At 35.6% G+C, this 20538-nt stretch overlaps 1 protein-coding gene and 1 long non-coding RNA gene across 3 annotated transcripts; both read right to left on the bottom strand.

Annotated features, from left to right (window-relative positions):
* Positions 1–5800: 5800 nt before the first annotated feature.
* LOC137586171 (uncharacterized) lies at positions 5801–6082 on the bottom strand. The gene has a single exon (XM_068302154.1). It carries the CDS (start codon positions 6080–6082, stop codon positions 5801–5803), a length of 282 nt encoding a protein of 93 aa, XP_068158255.1.
* Positions 6083–13133: 7051 nt separating this feature from the next.
* LOC137586176 (uncharacterized) lies at positions 13134–13623 on the bottom strand. 2 transcript variants are annotated; one of them, XR_011033727.1, is made up of 3 exons: positions 13507–13623; positions 13304–13450; positions 13134–13247 (listed from the first exon to the last, which is right to left on the bottom strand). It is a non-coding gene; the product is annotated as an uncharacterized lncRNA (long non-coding RNA). The 2 variants fall into 2 exon arrangements; XR_011033726.1 differs by having other exon boundaries at positions 13134–13450.
* Between the last annotated feature and the right edge of the window lie 6915 nt (positions 13624–20538).

Here is a 20538-nt window from a genome sequence, read left to right as displayed (position 1 = left end):
TGTTTACATAAGAGTATGTATGTATGTCGGTAGAGTGAGGATGTATCATATTGCATATTGGGCCAACGCGGCCGCGCGTGTTATATTTGCTGACACAGCAATTGTCCAGCACCATGCACTCATGGGTGGTCATGTTACTTAAGAGGCCAATGCACTTGAATGTTGCGCACATAAATATTGTAACTAATTGCTACAATATGTTTATATTGTTATTAATGTGTTATTCCACAACATGCTACATCCCCCCTCTTTAGAAAAATAACGTAATTATATGGAGTTATTTTCTAAAAAAATTTTTTTTTTTTTTATATATTTTTTTTCGAATGTTCGAGTGTTTGTTTAATGATACATGTGGTAAAATTATATTTGTATATGTATAGTGTCATTAAATGTTGGTAATTTATTTGTTTAAATTTCTTTCTCTTGTTTTATATTTATTGTTTGAAAAAATTTTTTTTTTTGTTTTATATATGTATATATATTAATTGATTAAAATTTTTAACCTATCTTTATGCACTAATTGTTTCTTATTCTTTGTATCTGTAATTAAAATGTTATCCCTATCTTTTATTTCTTCTATGATGTATGGGCCTAAATATTTAGATTCTAGCTTATGACCCGTATCATTACGTAATAAAACCTTATCTCCTATTTCTAATTCAATATTTTTTACCTTCCTATCATATATTTCCTTATTCTTTGCTTTGTGCTGTTCTAACATAATTCTTGCTCTTTTATAAGCCTGTTCTAATCTAAATTTTGATTCCTTAGCATAATCTTCTATGTTATATAGTGGATTTATCCTATCAACACTATTAAATTGTTGTGGCAAATTTGAAGTTTTACCGAACACCAACTCATATGGACAATAATCATGTGCCATAGAGGGTGTTGTATTAAAACAATATGCGAAGTACCGTATCCATACATCCCAGTCAGTTTTGTCAACTGAAATGTATGATCGTAAATACTCATTGAGTGTTCGGTGGCTTCGCTCCACAGTGCCTACAGTCTGGTGATGATGTGCAGTTGAAGTAATCTTTTTTACTTGCAAGTTTTTGCATAAATCTTCAATTATTGAGTTTCTATATTCTGTTCCCATGTCCGTAATGAACGTCTTCATTGGACCGTACCGCAGAATGAAATCTTCAAATATAGCTTTCGCTACTGTTTTTGCACTTTTGTCTTTAATTGGTATTATTACAAGGTATTTTGTTAGGTCGCAGATTAAAGTTACTGCGTATTCATTTCCGTGTTCTGATGTTGGGAGTGGACCGATCGTATCCACAATAACCCTATCGAAAGCCTGTTGTGGCGTTTCAGTTATGATTAACGGTGTTTTTGTATGCTTTGTTATTTTTGCTTTTTGACACCTATTACATTTTTTTATATATTTAGATATATCTCGTGTCATATTTTTCCAATAATAATGCCTTTTTATTTTGGCCATAGTTCTCAATATTCCAGTATGACCTCCTTGTATTGGGTCATCGTGGAACGTAAACAGTATTGCTTCTTTTTGTTTATCATTATTTAATAATAGGGTCACCGGCTTGAGTAGCGCTACTCTTAATGATTGTAAAATTTGATTGCCCATATTTTTAAAAGATTCTATTGAAACAGTTTCAAAGATCTTTTCGCTCGGTGCCACTTTGACTTGACTTATGTTGAGTATACCGGCTTCTTTTTCGAGCCTTTGGAAAAATTGACCTAAGTCGAGAATTCCATTGGTATACATATGGCAAATGTCAATTCTTGCTATAACTTTCTTGCCATGTTTGAATGTGGTTAAAGAATCAGTTATTCGCAAGGTCACTACTTTTCGTACTTCGTCATTTACAATGACGTCATATACATTGGGCTTAGAAGCATTAAGAGATTGTTTTTGCAAATCTTCTTTTTCTTTTTCGTTCCCTGCGCAGGAATTTAACTGTTTACTTTGGTTTCTGGTAGTGACTTTCAGAATTTTATTATCGTTTTGTATATTTTGTAAGTCTTTGATTGTTATTCTTGAGAGGGCATCTGCTACATAATTATCTTTACCCTTTAGATACTCTACTGTGAAATCATATTCCTCTAATTCAAGTCTCATTCGCGTTAGTTTCGAACTTGGATTTATCATTGAAAATAGATAAGTAAGTGCCCTGTGATCAGTTTTGACGGTGAAATGTCTACCATAAATGTATGGTCTGAAATGTGTTGTTGCCCAATGAATAGCTGCTAATTCTTGTTCTGTTGTACTTTTGTTGCTCTCACCTTTTGTAAAGGCTCTTGATGCGTATGCAACTGGTAGCTGGAGTCCTTCTTTGTTTTGTGTTAAGGCTGCTCCACATGCGTACTTACTCGCATCAGTGATTATGCAAAATTCTTTGCTGAAATCTGGGTATTGCAATAGAGTTGGATTCATTAATGCCGATTTTAAATGTTCAAAAGCATTTTGACAGTCAGCTGTCCATTCAAATTTTACATCTTTTTTACATAATCTTGTTATGTGACGAGAGTAGTCGGCAAAATTCTTTATGAATCTTCTGTAATAATTGCAAAATGCAATGAATCTTCTAGCGCTGTCCGCATCGTGGGGGACTGGATAATTTTGGATGACTTCGTATTTTGTGTCATCAGGCAAGATTCCTTTGTCTGTGCATTTATGCCCCAAAAAGGTGACTTCATGCATAAAAAATGAACATTTTTCGGGATGTAGTTTTAGGTTGTGTTGCCTACATTTCTCAAATACATCTGTTAAGTTATTGAGCATATGTTTTTCAGAACAACCAATGACTATTAAATCGTCCATATAAAGGAATGCTTGAGAAGGTTCAAGTCCAGTGAATGCTATAGTCATCATTCTCTGGAATGAATTTGGCGCTATCTTTAAACCAAATGGTAATCGCGTGAAGCGATATGAACCATTGTTTGTTGAAAAGGATGTAACATTTCGTGATTCTTCTTCGAGTTCTATCTGATGAAAACCTGACATTAAATCCAGGCACGAAAAGTACTTTGCTCTTCCCAGTTGATCTAGAATATCATCAATCCTCGGGAGTGGGAATTTATCGGACAACAATTTTTTATTGATCTGACGATAGTCAATTACTAATCGCCATTTTTTCTTTTCGGAATTAGGCAGTGATTTCTTTGGTACAAGTAACAGTGGGCTGTTATAAGCTGATACCGATGGTTCAACTATTTTGTCATCTATTAACTTTTGGACTTGTTTTTGTATCTCGTCTTTTTGACTATGAGGATTTCTGTAGTTCTTTATGTATATTGGTTCATCATCTTTCAGTCTCAGTTTTTGTTTATAAAAATTATTGGTAGTTATAGATTCAGTTTCCAAACCGAACACATCACTATACTGTGTGCATAATTTGGTTAGTTGGCTATTGAACTGTGGTGGAAAATTCTTCGAGAGTGTCGATAATACCGTTTTCTCTCTATCTTCTGAACTTGTTTTAACTACTTCGTAGTTCGAAAGTGATTCGTACTGCAAGTTATTTATATTGACTATTTGATTTGTGTTTGTTGTATTTAGAAATTTTATGTATGCGTTTTGAGAAGATGCTATGGTATTTGCTATGTAAATACCCTGCTGAATTTCTTGGTTCGGAATTAATATACTGTCTTCCACTGAGATTATTTCAATTTTTCGGACAACTTGTGATCTTGCTGGCAGAACTACGGAGTTGTTGCCAGAACTGTATGCTATTGGTACATATATGGGATATTGTAAATTGTTTGGTCTAATTATAAGCCAATCTTCAGTCGGCTTGAAATCTAATTGACAGTTATATTTTCTTATGAAATCGATACCTAGTATTCCATCACAAGGAATAGCGAATTGTAAATTTACGATATGAAAATCGTGTGGAATTATGTATTTAGAGGTTTGTATTTCTATGGAAGTAAGTCCTTTTGATTTTGTTATTTCTTGACTTATTCCTTGTATATTTATTATTTGATTGGTTTCAATATATTGGAAGTTGTCGGAATTTTCTTTTAGTATGGATATGTCAGCACCTGTGTCTATTAAAAATACTAACTCTTTTCCTGTTGCTACGTTAGTGAAACTTGCAAATGTGCTTTGACTGAGACTGATGGTGTAAACCTTGTAATTGTTTATTTTTGAGTATCTAAAGGTTGTTGGGAGTTTCCCGAATTATTCTGGGCTACCCTAACGTTGCTATTATTAGAGTTATAACCTCTGTTTTGTCGGTTATTTCCTCTATTCCCTCTGCTATTATTTCTGCCGTAACCTCTGCTGTTTTGGCCGTTATTGTTTTTGTTATAGTTGTTGTAATAACCACGACCATTGCCTCTACCACGATAACTATATTTATTAGTGTAATTACCACGGTTTCTTTGAGCAAATAGAACCGTATTTGTATTACCTGAAATCTCAGTACTTTTTTGTAGGTACTTTGCTATAGCTTCGTCCATGGTTTTGAAGTTACCAGAGTCAAGTATATTTTTAATTTTGTTGTGTTCGCAATTTATAATCATTGCTTCTATAGCATCGTCTGTGCTATTCTTAAGTGCAAGTGCTGCAGGCATACCTTCTTCGATATATGCAGATTGAAGTGTTTTGCGTAAGTTATCTATCTGCGAAGTAAATTCGTCAGGGGTTTTACCTTTCTGAGTTGTATTCTTCAATCTGGCTTTTATAACTTTAGATGTTTCACCAATTACAAAGCCTTGCAATTTTTGTATTATTGCTTCTATTGAAGTTTCTTCTTCGACTTCATATAGTGTTGGGCCACTAATTTTTGATTTTATTACCTCAACTGCTATACTTTCGTAGTCGCCTTTCATCATATCTACCAACCTCAGAGCTGTTACGAATCTTTTGAGTTGCATTTTCGTGCCATTAAATTCAGGTATGGCTATGTTTATATCTTTCATATATGCCCTTCGGGCATTTAATTCTGCCATCCTGTCAGTTTTGTTTATTACACTTGTATTGGTGTCCAAATCTGATTCGTTGTCTTGTTCAGACAACGCTTCTATATCAGGTAGTGTTAATAGCGCAGGAATTGTTAGATCGTTTAGATCTTTCTCTTCTATTTCTTCCTCGCTTGTTTCAGATTCTTCACCTTCTTGCTCTGTTTCCTTTTTACAGGTGTCTATGCTCAGGGGTGAATTAAGGACAGTAGGTACAAATATATCAAGATTGTATTTTGTCTTTATAGAGATTAGGTTTGTACGTAACTTGATCAGTAGATTGGAAATCTTTGACCAATTTGCTTTACTTATGCTCTTTCTATTAACATGCACTAAATTTCTTGCTTCATTGAATGAATCAACTAGAATTTTTGCGTGCTTGTTTATTGTTTCAGTTTGGATGTTTCTATTTTGTGTAACGCATTTATATGATTTCTTGAAATTCTCTTTAATATTTTGGATATGGAGAAATAATTCTTCCCATTCCATGCTTCAAAGTTTATTTTTGTGGTCTTTCTCTTTTTTTTTTTTTTAATCACGTGAGAGATCGATTATCTCTATCGGTTCTTCAAACAGTTTATGTACCCAGTTGGGTAGAATTCTATTTTTTTGCTTTAGGCGATTATACGCTTCTACTATGGATCTTTCTATCAAGTTGGCTATCCTTGATTTGAATTTTTTATTATTCACAATCCAGTATTTAATTTCTTTATATTTTGGATTGGTTTCACCTCTGTTGGTGAGGAAATCTAAGAATGGAACATACTTGTTCAAATATTTAAGTTCTACTAGATCCATTTGTATATTATATCTAGGCTATCTGTTCTATTCTTATATTTTTCTTGATTTTTGCAACAACTTATTATTGAGCTTCCTCCATCAGGTAGAAGCAAAATGTGCCTGTGGCATTTGTGTAACAACACACATATGGTACTGTGAGGATGAAACTCATCTGTACCCAAGTGCAACCTTTTACTGGGAATTCTTCTCCCGTTATATCTAGATAGGCTAACCTAATCTGTATTAAACAAATCGAGCGTTGAGGAGAATTACTTTGCTCGCTTCTAAAAACCTCAATTAAATGGGAAACTATTCTGGGATGCCTATCTACTATCTTCCTAAAATAATCATCTATTTTACTCATTTTAATCAACCAATATATATGTTATTCACCGTATATGTTATTCAGCTTAAAAATTTGTTTTTTTTTTTTTTTTTATTTGGATATTGATGTATATATTTTTTCCTTTTGATAATAATTTTTTGTGAAATGCATTTTTATTACAATTGTTGCATATGTTATTTAGATCTTATCGAGATCATTAGCATGGCTTAAGGCTCTTTTTGTTACACATTTATTGTGTAGTTTATATGCTTTATATAACACATATGCGCTCATTATTACCACAATTATTAATAAAAGTGCATTTGTTGGTTTCAAATCTACATTTGATGACTCTATTTTATTGATTACATTTGCAGTGGAGTCCACTGTTTTAGTATCTATTAATCCCATATTGGGTGTATCAAATGTATCATCAAACTTGCTTATTCTGTTGTCTAACATTCCATCGTTAAAAAAAAATTTTGGAATTTGGTTTTTTTTATTTTTTAAATTTTTTTTTTCTTGTAATTTAGTTAATTAGTATTTATTAAAAAAATTTTTTTTTTTTTTTTTTTTTTGCTGAAGGCTCTTTTTTTTTTTACATGTATCCCTGCCTATTTTTCTGTATGGTTTTTAGGCCACACTATAATTGGACAGCTTTTAATGCCGCACAATTTTACATTGATTATTTTAATTCTATAAAAAAAAAATGTGCATCGCAGTACACTCAAAAAAAATGTGCGACGCAGCGCATAATTAGTTTATTTATATCTTTTTCGGCTAGCCTCTAGCATCAGCTGGTCGTCGCCGGTTGGCACGCTGATGCTCCATCGATGGCGTAAAAAGCGGCCTGCTTTTCACACTTGTAGTCTCAGCTGCTGATGTCCGGGGCCTCTGAGCTCAGGCGATTCCGGTGCAGGTCATCGCACCAGATTTGTTGATTCTTTGTTTTACATGCAATGTTTGCATGTATACTCGCAGTATGCCGAGTATAATGGGCCCTCGCAGTCGTTTGGGCAGACCTTTTTTAATTCCGGTAGTTCCTTCACAGTTTGTGGACTTATTTTTATTTTTGGTTTTGCCACGTTTTGAATCGTAGAGTATGGGATTCTGGTTGTTGTGGTTTTATTTTTTTCTTTCTTCTAATTGGGTTTTTATAAACTCTACCTCGGCGTGTAATTCTACCGAGGTATTCCAATTAGTCTGCGGGCTATTTAGTAGCCTCAATTTCTGTGCCTTTCTGGCTCTTAACTTTTTGACCACACCAGATTTTTTTTCCCATCACTCTACTTACTGTGATTTGGTCTGCTCCTTTTGGTCACGCCTCAGTTGGTGACCACTGTCACGGTCGCCATGTAGTAGGTTCGAAGTAAGAACACCAATCGTCCCTTTTGGTCTGAGCTCAGTTTATTGAATAATTCTTAATTCTATAACAATTGTCGACTATAGCTAAGACCGCGTAGCTGCGCTGCTAGTCATGCAGGCAGAGGAGCGGTATGCTTATGTATAAACATACTTATGTATAAATGTATAAATGTTTACATAAGAGTATGTATGTATGTCGGTAGAGTGAGGATGTATCATATTGCATATTGGGCCAACGCGGCCGCGCGTGTTATATTTGCCGACACAGCAATTGTCCAGCACCATGCACTCATGGGTGGTCATGTTACTTAAGAGGCCAATGCACTTGAATGTTGCGCACATAAATATTGTAACTAATTGCTACAATATGTTTATATTGTTATTAATGTGTTATTCCACAACATGCTACAAAGCATTGAACAGCTTATCGTTTGCCAACTGCTTCCCCCTCCCTTCGCAGACATCCTCTACGATAACTTGTTTTTTTCCCCCCCTTTTTTTTTTTTTTTTTTTTTTTTTTTCCCCCCCATACTATTATTATTTTATTTTTTTTAAATTTATAGTGGTTTTTTTGGGTTGTTTGAGGTGGTTTGTTTTTTTTTTTTTTCTAAGCAGTTTGATTATCGATCAAATTTCAATTTTCAAAAATAATTTCAACTGAGCATTGGTTTTTCTTTCTCTGTGCGTTAAATGCAAATAATTGAAACGGTTTCTTTTTCTATCTGTCCTACTCATTAAATTGCATTTTAATTTCGTTTCCTTTCGTTTTTTCTTTTTTGTCGGTTTGCCTGGCCCCAATATATCATGTCAGCAATCAAGTGACAAAAAGAAATCTGCTGACAGTTTCCATTCTCATCTCTTCTCGTTCATCGTTGTTTGCCCCCGTCCTTAGGTTTGGTAATTTCATGCTTGGCAACATTTCGCTGGCTCAAAGAGACAAATTAAAAAGTTTTTTTTTCCCAACACTCCTCTCTCCATCTTGCCATCACCCTAGCCCCCACTCACATTCGCCTTCACTCAGCCAAAGTGCTTAGCATTATTAAAAGTTTTATAATTTATCAAAAATTCCAAAAAAAAAAAAAAAAAAAAAAAAAAAACAGAGGGCCGGGGCTAACTTCGACCGCGTCAAAGTTTGTATACCCTTGCAACTTTTTTGGTAACTCTATCCTTACCTATTAGCCATCAATGTGGAAGAACGTTTTATCTAAAAAGGCTTAAGCTTGAGAAAGAAAGGCCTACAATCATAGGAAATAACGAAGATATTGATCAAAGTCACTGTTTTCCACCGATCGTTCCTATGGGAGCTATATGATATAGTCACCCGATCTTTATCAAATTCGGCACAGTCATTAACATATATATTAAATTAAGAAATGTTTAATTTAAAAGCAATCGCGTTAAAAGTAACAAAGTTATTTACAAAAGTCACTGTTTTCGACCAATCGTTCCTATGGGAGCTATATGATATAGTCACCTGATCTTGATCAAATTTGGCATAGTCGCTTATTGGCGTAGTAAACTCTCTAATATTAAGTTTCACGACAATAGCTCAGAAAATAACGAAAAAGTTATTGAGAAAGTCACTGTTTGTGACTTGGCCGTTTGTATGGGAGCTATATGATATAGTCACCCGATCTTGATCAAATTTGGCATAGTCGCTTAAAGGCGTAGTAAACTCTCTAATATTAAGTTTCACGATAATAGCATAGAAAATAACGAAGTTATTGAGAAAAGTCAAAAGTCACTGTTCTATGCGTTGCACACTTCTGACCAAAATTAATATACCCTTTTTGCAAGGGTATAAAAATTGGAACGACTGACTGGGGGAGGGCAAACGAATTGTTGTTTACCGGACACATAGCTGACATTGCTGGACATCAGGATCGCTCTATGGGATTGGGCATCTGTCGTCTGGCAATTTGTATTTGGCGGCCATCTACTTACAAATGTTTCTCCCCCATCGATATCGAGTGATGGTGAGCAAAATTATAAATATCTGTCGCAGTTCATTTTTTATAAATTTTTTTGTTTACTTGCACCTGATGTCACATATACTCACTTATTGTTGGCTAAAGCTATCGACCAGTATACCAGCCAGGTATACAAGACAGATTAGAGGTGCAGGTATCGGGGTACAGTTACTTGAACAAGTACCTGCCACTCATTGGCCATCAATCTTATTGTATGATAACGTCTGGCAGGCAGCTCGTAAATCTCAACGCTATCAGTATTCTCTTTTTCTTCTGTTTTTCTCGTCCTCTTTTTTTTTTGCTATTTCTAGTCGCGGATGTCCTATTTTGCGTAGCCTGTCAGTTCGAGGACGGTCAACACACATGAGACTCAATCGAGTGGGTGCAGAGGAGAAGGTGTTCTATGCTTTGTGTGTGTGTGTGGGGTGGGTGAGTGTGTGTCAGTGGGGAAAACGGTGGAATCAAATCAATTCTCCTTTAAACGATGAGTTTCTGACAAGTTTACTAAAAGAAGCTCTACTTTTCGTTGAGAGCATGATGAAGTTTTCTGAGAAAATACAATCGAACCAGAAGTGACTTTCAGCTATATAAAAAAGTAATAAGTAATAAACTGACAATTTGAGAAAAGGCGAAAGATGATAGTGTAGGAAATAGTTAGCACTACTAAAATAAAGCTAGTAGGGTTAAACTACTAGGGTTAAAATAGTCTACATTAATCCATTTCATGTTTAACATTAGTACACTATGGAAACTATGGACTCTTTAAGTTATGAATCTAGAAAATAACGATCACATTAAAAATGTTTCTCCAACTAATTTAAGACATTCTATTCAAAATTCTTGAAAGTTTCTTTAGCTACTTGCATCGGCAATTATGGGCAATGCAGTTGTAAAGGAAAGAATAGTTTGTCAGAGCTGCTAACAGTACAATAGCCCTTATCCAAAGACTCTTTAACCGTTTGTTCACACACACATTTCATTGGCTTTTCCAACTCACAACAAAGGCTGCTTGCTACATTACCTAAAGCCACGCTCTTACACTCCCTCTCTTTGCTATCTCTTTCTCCATCTTACCATTTGTGTGTTTTGAAATCCTGTATTTGAATGGCTGAAAACCTTTCATTATTGTTAATAACAGTGCAGCAACAAGGAATCAATCAAGCTAAGCTAAGTACTAGCCACAGAGAATGGGCAGAATGGAATGGAAGGAAGTTCAATTGCAGCTCGTATGGCAACAATATTGCCAGGCATTTGCAATATTAATCAATGATTCCACTCCTCCTGTGAGTTCACTCCACCTAACTTCAACATTGCTTTCATCGTCATCCCGTACGTATAGTCAAAAGGTGCATTAGATGCCGTTTCCACTGACTTTGGCCAGCAATTGAGCAGATACTCCATATACAAACGCACATCGACCATAAATTCAATCGAACGTGTTTGTGTGTGTGTGTTCATGAGTCTGATTGTGTTTGTGATTGACCAGAAATTGTTCATTCTATGCAGAGGCCCTTGAGGTACATATACGGACACAGACAAAGCCGACACGAGGTGTGACTCCTCTCCAAATGCTCTTAAACGGAAAATTTCCACAATTTCCAGCAATGTACTTTTCGTTTGCCTTGCCAATTTTCTTTTTTGTTGTGCATTTTAAGCATGTTATTAAGTTACAAGCAATTAAAATTACTCGCGTAATCAGAGCGAAAAAGATAAATTCGCGTTATAATACAGATACCTATGTATGTATGTATTATTTATGCTATTTTTTTTTCGTTTTGTCTTTGTCCATTCCCCTGGTCTCGCCGTCGTCCCTAGTCCTTGGCACGCATGCGGAGAAGAAGAAATGGGATTTAACAACGTTCTCCGGCGTATTCGCGCGTAATCAGGCTGCCGCACTGGGGGCTAATTAATTTCGCCACTTTACTCCGTTACGAGAGTCTCCAGAGATGCGGCAACGGCGGAGAAAGAGGTTTAGCTCTGGGTTTCGTTTCTCCTGCCGCCACCAACTTTGCTTTGTATTGCTGTATGTGCTGCTTTGATTTTATTTTTTCTGTTATTTTTTTTTTGTTGCTGTTTTCTCCCTCATTCTTTTTGTAGACTGCAGGCACCACCCTAAAGCCCTATACCTCTTTTGTATACCCTACTACACTCGCTTTGTGTTTTCTAATTTGTTTCTGATACCCTTTAAAATAAGTGTACATCGGGTTCTTGCGGGCACCTGTTGTGCGGTATTAAATATTTATATTACAATAAAGACCTGGCCTTTGATATCTCACTTTTGAAAATTGTTTTTCATATTTTCCTTCAATACTTGTACAAAACTGAATGGGATATCAGCTAGGCGGTTACTTGCCTTGCAATTTTCTTATTCTTCTCATTTTGCTTTTTCTCAGAGATTTTTCGTATATACCTATTTTGTTTTCGTTTTTGGTGTTTTTCTTTTTTATTCCTGGCGGCTGCTTGGTGTTTATAATTTTTCACAGAGCTCATTAATATGGCTTAAGTTGATGAAACAACGCACTCTTAACTCATGCCAAACTAACTGCTTTTGTTTTTAGTAAATAAACTAGGAATGGAAAGTTTAAATTAAAATTTTCAAACGATTTAAAATGCTCGGCACATAGCAAATTATGCAAAAACTTTCCAACAAAAGGCAAACTACATACATACATATAAGAAGAGAGAAGAGAAATCCGAAAAACCAACCAAAACATCGAGGGGAACACACGCACACTTGGAAGTTTGGAAAGTGGATCCGAACAGGCGTTCCTGCCGAGAAGGCTCGACGGTCAAGCGCTAAAGAAAAAGTGACGTCAAGCCAAAAAGAAGCGAGAAAGAAACGAAAGAAGAATGCAGATAAAATTGTAGAAACGAAAAGTGTCAGCAAGCAACTATAACTTCAAATACAAAGAATGCTAGAGAGAGGCACAAGTTGGAGAGAGGGGAAAAAACTAGTTTTTTACATGGCAGATAAAGTTGCCCGAGGGCCCACAGTGCTTCTTGCGACACTTTTACACAACCAAATGCAAAACCATAGAGAGGGGTAACGGGACATGGAGAAAGCACGAGAAAGAGCAGACAAAGTTGGCAAACAACATTAGTTGATGGCCCAAATGGGCCGGCATGGCGCTTGTGGCAGTCAATAATAAGCAGGCGACATGTTGGCCAAAGAAAGTACATAAAAAGAACCAGATGAAGATGAAAACGGCTAAGGAAATGGGGAAGAAGACGGGTGGGGAACAGAAACGGCAACACGACAAACAGTTCTCAACAAGTTTAAAGTTGCTGTCGAATTTTTTTTCGGCGGCAAAACGAATTCGAGGGTAGAAAAGTTGCAACTTGCTTGCAAAATTTATGTAAATTCTTCAAACATTAAAGATAAAATTGAAAGAAAAAGGAAAAGCTGAATATGTGCAATGGAGCAAGCTAAACTTTTTCTTTTGGAAAATGTCATTGAATGTCCTCAGTTTGAGAAGCAATTGAATGTCATTGCTACAAGCTGGACACTATATCCGAAATGCTATATAACTAGGCAAGTAAAATGTCAATAATTTTCAAAAATTTAAACTATAAAAGGTGTTTGGTTGTATGAATCTTATTGTTAGTTTAAGCGTTTAATGTATGTGTCTCCTAGTGTGTACTAGCATATTTAAAATTACCATAGCTACTGCATCTTGTGGACACTTTCGATCGATCCCGATAATAGCTACATATATATATACCAAAAAGTTCCCAAATAAAAAAATTTCTATAAGTTACGTTTAGTATCAAAATATATATTTTCAGAACCAGTTCTATCGAGCCCAGGTTGGCTCAGTTATTAAGAACCATGTGACCAGTATTCCATAATTGAAGAGGAAGAAGCCGGACTGAATGTATTCCAAGGTTAATTGCATGATGGTTAAGATCGTTGAGATATACTAACCCTGTTCAACTTATGATATAATGTAGAGAGAAAAAGCAAACCCGTAGATTTGTTTATTATTTTTTTGTCAGTTCGGTTCAGTTTAGTGTTATTAAGAACCATGAGACCAGTATCCGATAATTGAAGACGAATTCAAAGAGAGCCACACTGAATGTATTCCTAGGTTAATTACATAATGGTTAAGATCGTTGAGATATACTCACCCTGTTCAACGTATGATATAATGAGAGAAAAAGAATGATTTTTTATTTATCAGTTCGGTTCAGTTTAGTGTTATTAAGAACCATGAGACCATATCCGATAATTGAAGACGAATTCAAAGAGATTTAATATTAATTTTTTTTTTTAATTTAAAAAAATTTTTGTAAAGTTTTTTTTTTTTTTTTTTTTTTATTTAACCTAAAAGAGTATAAAAAAAGGATGTTTTTTTTTTTTTTTTTTTTTTTTTGTTTTTTTGGGGTTTGTTGTGTACGACGAAGCAACGAAGAGAGACTAAATATATTTTTGTGTTGGACTTAAGTTATGCTAAAATAAATTGAGACTTTTAAAGTCATAGGTTACTAGACAATCAAATAAAAAGTAGGGAATTTTATATTCCGGATTATGAGAAACGATGATAATAAGTCATTTTACTGAATGTAATATTTCTTTGTACAAGAAATAAACTTGATTACTGAGATTTAGGTGTTCATATGGACGACAAACTGATAGACAAGCGGACAGAAGGACATTGATAGATCGCTAAGATCTAAGGATTGTAAAGCATATATGTATATTCTTGATCAGCCTGCGACATACCAAATTTTATCAATACCGAGCTGAAAATAGTACAAGTTAAGCATATAGATGTTGTTCATTATTTGAACCATAAGGGCGGAGTTGGCCGTTGGCGTGTAAAAATAAGACATAAATGGTATACCGAAGTCGACGAGGAGACTTACTTCCTTCTTTTTTGTTTCTCTTTTAGTTATTTCTTATTCAAGCAATACAAAGCGATTTCGACCCAGGCCGCATTTGAAACACATTTCGTATTGCTCTTTTGGCATAATTAGTTGAAATGAGTAACAGATTTTCAATTTCGGGAATTATTTCAAATATTTGACAATTAGCCAACGAAAAAGCTCATTGAGTAAAGTTTTTCAATTAATTCTACCTATCCAGGGCCACAAATGGCCATGCGGTAAATTCATTTTCACCTTAATGCGGAGGGAAACATCGAATTGGAGGGTTCCTTCGTCCAGCAATTGCGGTGGCGATTTGACAAATTGTCGAAACGATGAGCGTGGGGCAAGTCTTTTGTTAGGTGCCATTCTGTGCGTTTCGGTTCGTTGTTGTTTTGCTCCTCTTTTGCTTTTCCACTTGTAATTTTGTTTTGCAGGTGGGTGATAAATGGCAAAGAAATCATGAAATAATGGCAAAACATTCGCTGGTCAACGGGCGGGCATAAATTTAGTCGTGGGCTGCCAAACTCTTTAATTTACGACTATATTTCATTTGATTTCACTTGCTTCTACTGAGTCTTGGGCTTAGTTATCTTGTGGTCTATTTACATGTTGGCACTTGAACGAGAAAGACGGATATTTAATTTAATAATGCCTTCTATGTCCTCTATTTTGCTAGTCAGGCTGTATGTAACACATGGTTACCATATGCTGGAGTCGCCTTGTAAGCAATTACCGACACTCGCATACACCTAATTAAGTAAATTAATGTGCTGAATTTACACGCGGCTCACAACATTATCAGCGCCAACAACAAAGTGGAACAGCCGCCACGACACTAATTACAAATGGAATGCCTCTAGGATAAAAAGTGTAAGAGTGAGTGGATGTTGTGTGTATGAAGCTGTGCATCAAAAAAAGAAAACCTTCAAATAATTCAAAAAATAAAACCAGCTTAGCTTACAAAAGCCAAAAGGCAACAGGAGGAGAAATATTTGTGCTTATACAGTAAATCATCATGGCAGGGCATTAATTTCCTGAAACGATGGATTAAACAGGTAAAATAGAAATTTACCAAGATAAATATGTCAAGTAAATTAGAATGATTTTCATGAATCATATTAAAATCCACTTTATATCGATTTTAAAATGTTGTAGGTCTCAGAAAATGCCTTAATAAATGAAGAATTAGGCCAAAATTTTAAAATTTTATTTTTGGACTTTATATTGAAATATTCTGTAGGATTTGTTTGTTGCTAGTCAGTGTGATTATATTTTTTCCCATTTAAGTAATATTTACTGTATTCGTGTCAAAGGGCTTTAACTGGAACGCCGGCAAGTATGCAATGGTTTGCTTTTAATATTTATTTTATGTTCACTCGTGCACCGCAAATAAATTTTATTTTATTTGGCGATGGAGTTTTCTTACTTACACACACACACATCGGACTATGGTTGGTGGAATGTACATATGTGTGTTTGTATTTTTTATTTTTTATTTTATGTTTTTTTTTTTTTTTTTTGTTTACAACTTGCCAAATGATGTTGACAGCCAAACAAACACTTGGCTCTCTCACTCACTCACTCACTTGTTCGCTCTGGCTGGCTGACTCGGCTGGTGAGCATCTGCGTAATTAACAGGGAAATATATCTGAATGTGTGGAAATGTATGTGTGTGTATGAGCATGTGTGTGAGTGTGCGTGCGTTTTCAGTCGAATGTTACATACAAACATGCATAAATATTTGGTTTATTTTATGTAATTAAAATAAATTTGTGTGAAGTGTATTAATTAGGAGTTAAATGGGTTAAATAACATGAAAAGCCCAACGCCAACCAGACAACCAACCAACCAACCGGCCAACAGCAGCAGCAACATCCACCATCGCCAGCAATATAGTTTGTATATGTTGGCTGGGCATTAATTACGAGTATTTTTATATCTCCAGTTGTAAATTTTTTTTTTTTTTTCGGGCATGACCTTTTTAATTGGAAATGACAGCGTTGTGACCATGACCGCAAAAACTACCACATATACATATGTACATATATGTACACGTATATGTATATGTATACATTTGTATGTGCGTATCTATGTATGTATATAGGTGAAACCTTAAATCGTTCTGGGTCTGGATATGGGGATTATAATTGAAAAGGAAATTATCATTATACATTAAAATGATTTTGGTCAACTTTTGCTTATTGCTGCATGTTTGTTATTCCAGTCCATTTGAGTGCTTCAAAATGAATAGCAAAAGTCAGGAATAAGCAGGACAACCCACACATACTTAATTGGAGCCATTTGTGTCTGGCATCAAGTACATGGAAGCAAAGACCCAGCCAAATTGTGTCTAAACACTTTACATTGCAATTAGTAAGCGAAGAGATAGAGACAAAAAGGGAGAATGTGTGCTGTAGAAATAAAGAGAGAGAGAGAGAGAGAGAGAGAGAGAGAGAGAGAGAGTGAGATAGAGATAGAGAGAGTCAACAATGTAAACGATGCCATCTGTTCTGACTTTACCCGTCTGTTAACATGGTAACATTTTACACTCTTCATCTAAGTGCTCTGCATATGTAACTATCTTCAACTATTTTTAGTGCATACTTTTCGGTCACATTCGTTAAAGCGTTTCCATTTGGCTTAAACAACTCCTTTTCCACTCCTGGACTCACTGATTAACCCAACCAAACTCCAGGAGAAGCAAATTAAATAAACAGAGATAACTCACAACAAACTTTTAATTGAACAAAACCATCGTCGTCATGATGAAGCCAGTACATTGACTTGTTGTAAATTTCTTTCTTCTTTCCTTTCTTTTTTTTGTAAGCTCTTCTTTATCTCTGCATTTCTACCCGCTAGCCATTCATAATTACCGACAAGGTATCGCGGCAATAGAAGAAAAGAACTCACCTGGGCGCTATGGAGAAAACCACAAACTTGCTCTTTTGCTGGTTTTCTGCATTTCACTAAAAGTAAAAGTCGACTCTTGCGATGCTCAAATTTACATATTTTATGTTTCAAAGTGATCATACGCTTATAAATCTCGGAATATTTTATCCGTAGATTGAAAACCATTTGCTTAGATAAGCATCACTTTCACTTAATCTATTATAACTATTATAAATTTAAGCAAGTTTTACTTTTAGTATACATTCTCGAATCGCTTACCTACCAAATTAGAGGATAATTTTGTTTTAAAGTGGGTCTTTCTTTTTTTGAAGGCAAGACACATCTGAATTTGGAAAAACTTGAAACGAAACAATGTATATAATATATATTTCTCATATCTTCAATGTCATCACAAATATGAATGTAGTCACCTTTGCAAGGGTATAAGAAAAAACAAATACGAATGGTGGTCCGAATAAAAAAATGGCGCTCTCCTATACATGCATTTAACAAAGACCAAGTTTGAGACGAGCGCATTTCAGGTAGGTATTTGTAAATGTATGTGTAGTTTGTCTGCTTTATGGGTGTGTGTGTGTATATGATAGGAGCAGTGAACTTATATAAAAGAGCAAAAGGTAGAAAATTGCTTAAATGATTTCCTGCATTGCACGCTACAAAAGCTTTAAATGCAACATGCAAAAGTAGCAACAGCAACAGGAGAAGCAACTGCCCAGGTACAACGCGTAACTTATAGAAAACCTCAGGGTTAGTTCTCTCTATATCGTTACCAACTCCGGGCTTGATTGCAAGCTATTATTGAAAATGTTGTAGAATGGTTGAAAGTTTCAACTTGAAAGTGATTTCAGTCGTTTGTCTAGAATGAATTTTGTCTTATTTAAATCATCAGTAAAGTAGAGCTACATATATTACGATGCACAAACAATTAAATATCCTTTTGAGCCCCTTTTAAAGTCTCAAATACTTTACTCAAGTTGATATTCCCTAAGCTCAGACCATGCTCAGCCCATCTAATTAAAACCAGTTAGTCCAGCAACCCTAGCAAGTTGCCTTTGCTATGTAGCATTAAAACCAGCTTCTATTTGAATTTTTGTTGCACATATTCGCCTAAAAGTATGCATATGTATGTGCCTTTGTGTATTTAGTTACTAAATAAAAATTTGCAATGCAAACTTGATGGTTTAATTCAACGAAAGTTGATGCCAAATAATTGCACAAGGCAACTAAAATAAAATTTACGCTAAATTTAACAGAGAACAGTCCAGGCCATGATTTGGCCTAAAGTAAAAGAATATCAAATACACAAACACACAGACACACACATAGACATACTTACACACCCACACCCACATACACGTTCGCAAATTCTAACAATGGTAAAGTAATGCTAATCAATTATGAATCAATGTGCAGAGGAGCAAGGCAAAAGGAAGAAAAATTGAAACGCGCAGACAAAATTGTACAATTGTGCGGAAAAAAGTCGATGAGATGTAAGTTGGAAGGAACTGTGAGTGTGGTGTGTGTACATATATATATGTATACATATGTCGTCATTACGACAGCATTGTTGTGTTTGTTTTAATCAGCGGTGACGCCAAAATCCCACCAACAACAATGTTTGCAGCCTAGCCGAAAAATAAAAATGTGAATCAACTCAACGAAGAAAACAAGAAAATAACAGAAAAGACGTGAAAAAAGAACAGTAAAAACAGAAACATCAAATCAAAAGTCAAGCAAAAGAGAGATAGTCCCCGACTATATGTACAACTTCAATGGCCACAGGGATTTACGTTATACTCTATTTTACAAACGAGTTTTATACATTTTCCGATAATGTTTGCCAAATAATCGAGGCGAGAGCGAAATTAAATGGAATGCCATAGAAAACCAAAGGCAAACAACTCAATAAATCAATAAAAAATAAATTTTATCCAAATTAAACAAAATTTCAATTTAGCTGATCATCCCTAAATATGTTGTGTGAGAATTTCTTGGATTTGTTTCGAGTAATCTGAATCCAGTTTTGGTTTTGAAATATTTTCTCCTAATAATTTAACTGACGATAGTCCTTAGATTAGTAATTGGAGTATTATATGCATTTAAAGTCGATTTATACATATTATTCAACAGTAATCCTGTTAAATATAACCAATAATATATGATTTGTTTTGTTTATTATAAGGATTTCACATATGCCTCTAGACATATCTTTTAACTACAAAGATAACCGAATTTGATAGCCATTGAAAGTTTGTCCTATGACTACTCAAAAGGGAATTCGATTATCAGCTTAACATTTGTTGGCTCAATGTTGTTCCCTTCAATGTCCCGTGGCGTTTCAATTTGTTGCCAATTCGCATGGATATGCTTTTCAATTCAACTTCAATCGGTTGCCCGTCTGGACGGGCTCAGTCCTTTTACTTTTTATTTGTATTTGTACTGGTTTTTTCAGTATTTTTGTGTTTGTCTGCCTTTTGCTTGCTGCCATTTTTATTTCCAATTGGGAAGCAATAAATGTGCGCGTGCGTTGGCAACAGCAGCAACATCAGCAACAGCGGCAACATCGACAGCAGCAGCAGCAGGCAGCCATGCCAAACAATGAAAAAGACAAACAATCAGCAATCATGCCAAAATTTGTTTTCATTTTTGTGGCGCCCTACACTCACACACACACACACACACACATGTTCTGTGATTGCCAGCATAGCCATTTGGCATTGATTGAAGTGTATTTGTTATGCAGCCGAAAAGTGATGTTGCCCCTGCCAACCTCTTTACCCCCTCTCACTCATCACTAGGATGTTAAATTACTTCAACTATTGGCCTGACAAGGGAATCGAATTTAACCAATTGCCTGTCTGAGTTCCTTAACCGAACAAACAACTTCAATTACATACATACATACATATGTATGTACCCTTCAGTATACCGGTCCCCGGGGACATGTCGCTTGTCCCCTGGGACAAAGCGGCGACATTCCCATTTAAATTGCGGCGACATTTAACATTGCATGTCCTAGCTTTCAAGACTGGAACGACAACCCGGCGACAGTTGTCGCTCCAGTCACCAAGACAAATGTCGAAATGTCTTGCCGAACGCCGGGACAAACAAGCATTGTGTCGCCGCTTTGTCGCTTTTGTCCCTCTAGTCGCGGTGACAAGAGGGACAATTGTCGCCCAATCGTCCCGTGCACAAGACCATTGAGCGACATTTGTCCCTCCAGTCGCCGCCGACCAGAGCGACTAGTAGACAGCCCGGCGACCAGAGGGACAAATGTCGCTCAATGGTCTTGTGCACGGGACGATTGAGCCACAATTGTCCCTCTAGTCGCCGGTACCGTGAAATTTTTCGCTCTGGTCGCCGGCGAATGGAGAGACAATGTCG

Source organism: Drosophila tropicalis, unplaced genomic scaffold, assembly GCF_018151085.1.
Source record: "Drosophila tropicalis isolate 14030-0801.00 unplaced genomic scaffold, ASM1815108v1 contig_919, whole genome shotgun sequence".
NCBI lineage: Eukaryota > Metazoa > Arthropoda > Insecta > Diptera > Drosophilidae > Drosophila > Drosophila tropicalis.
This window is presented reverse-complemented; position numbering and strand designations above follow the sequence as displayed.

Bases quoted from the DNA above. Each gene is read 5' to 3' on its own strand.
- LOC137586171 (XM_068302154.1), bottom strand. From the start codon at position 6,082: ATGAGTAAAATAGATGATTATTTTAGGAAGATAGTAGATAGGCATCCC.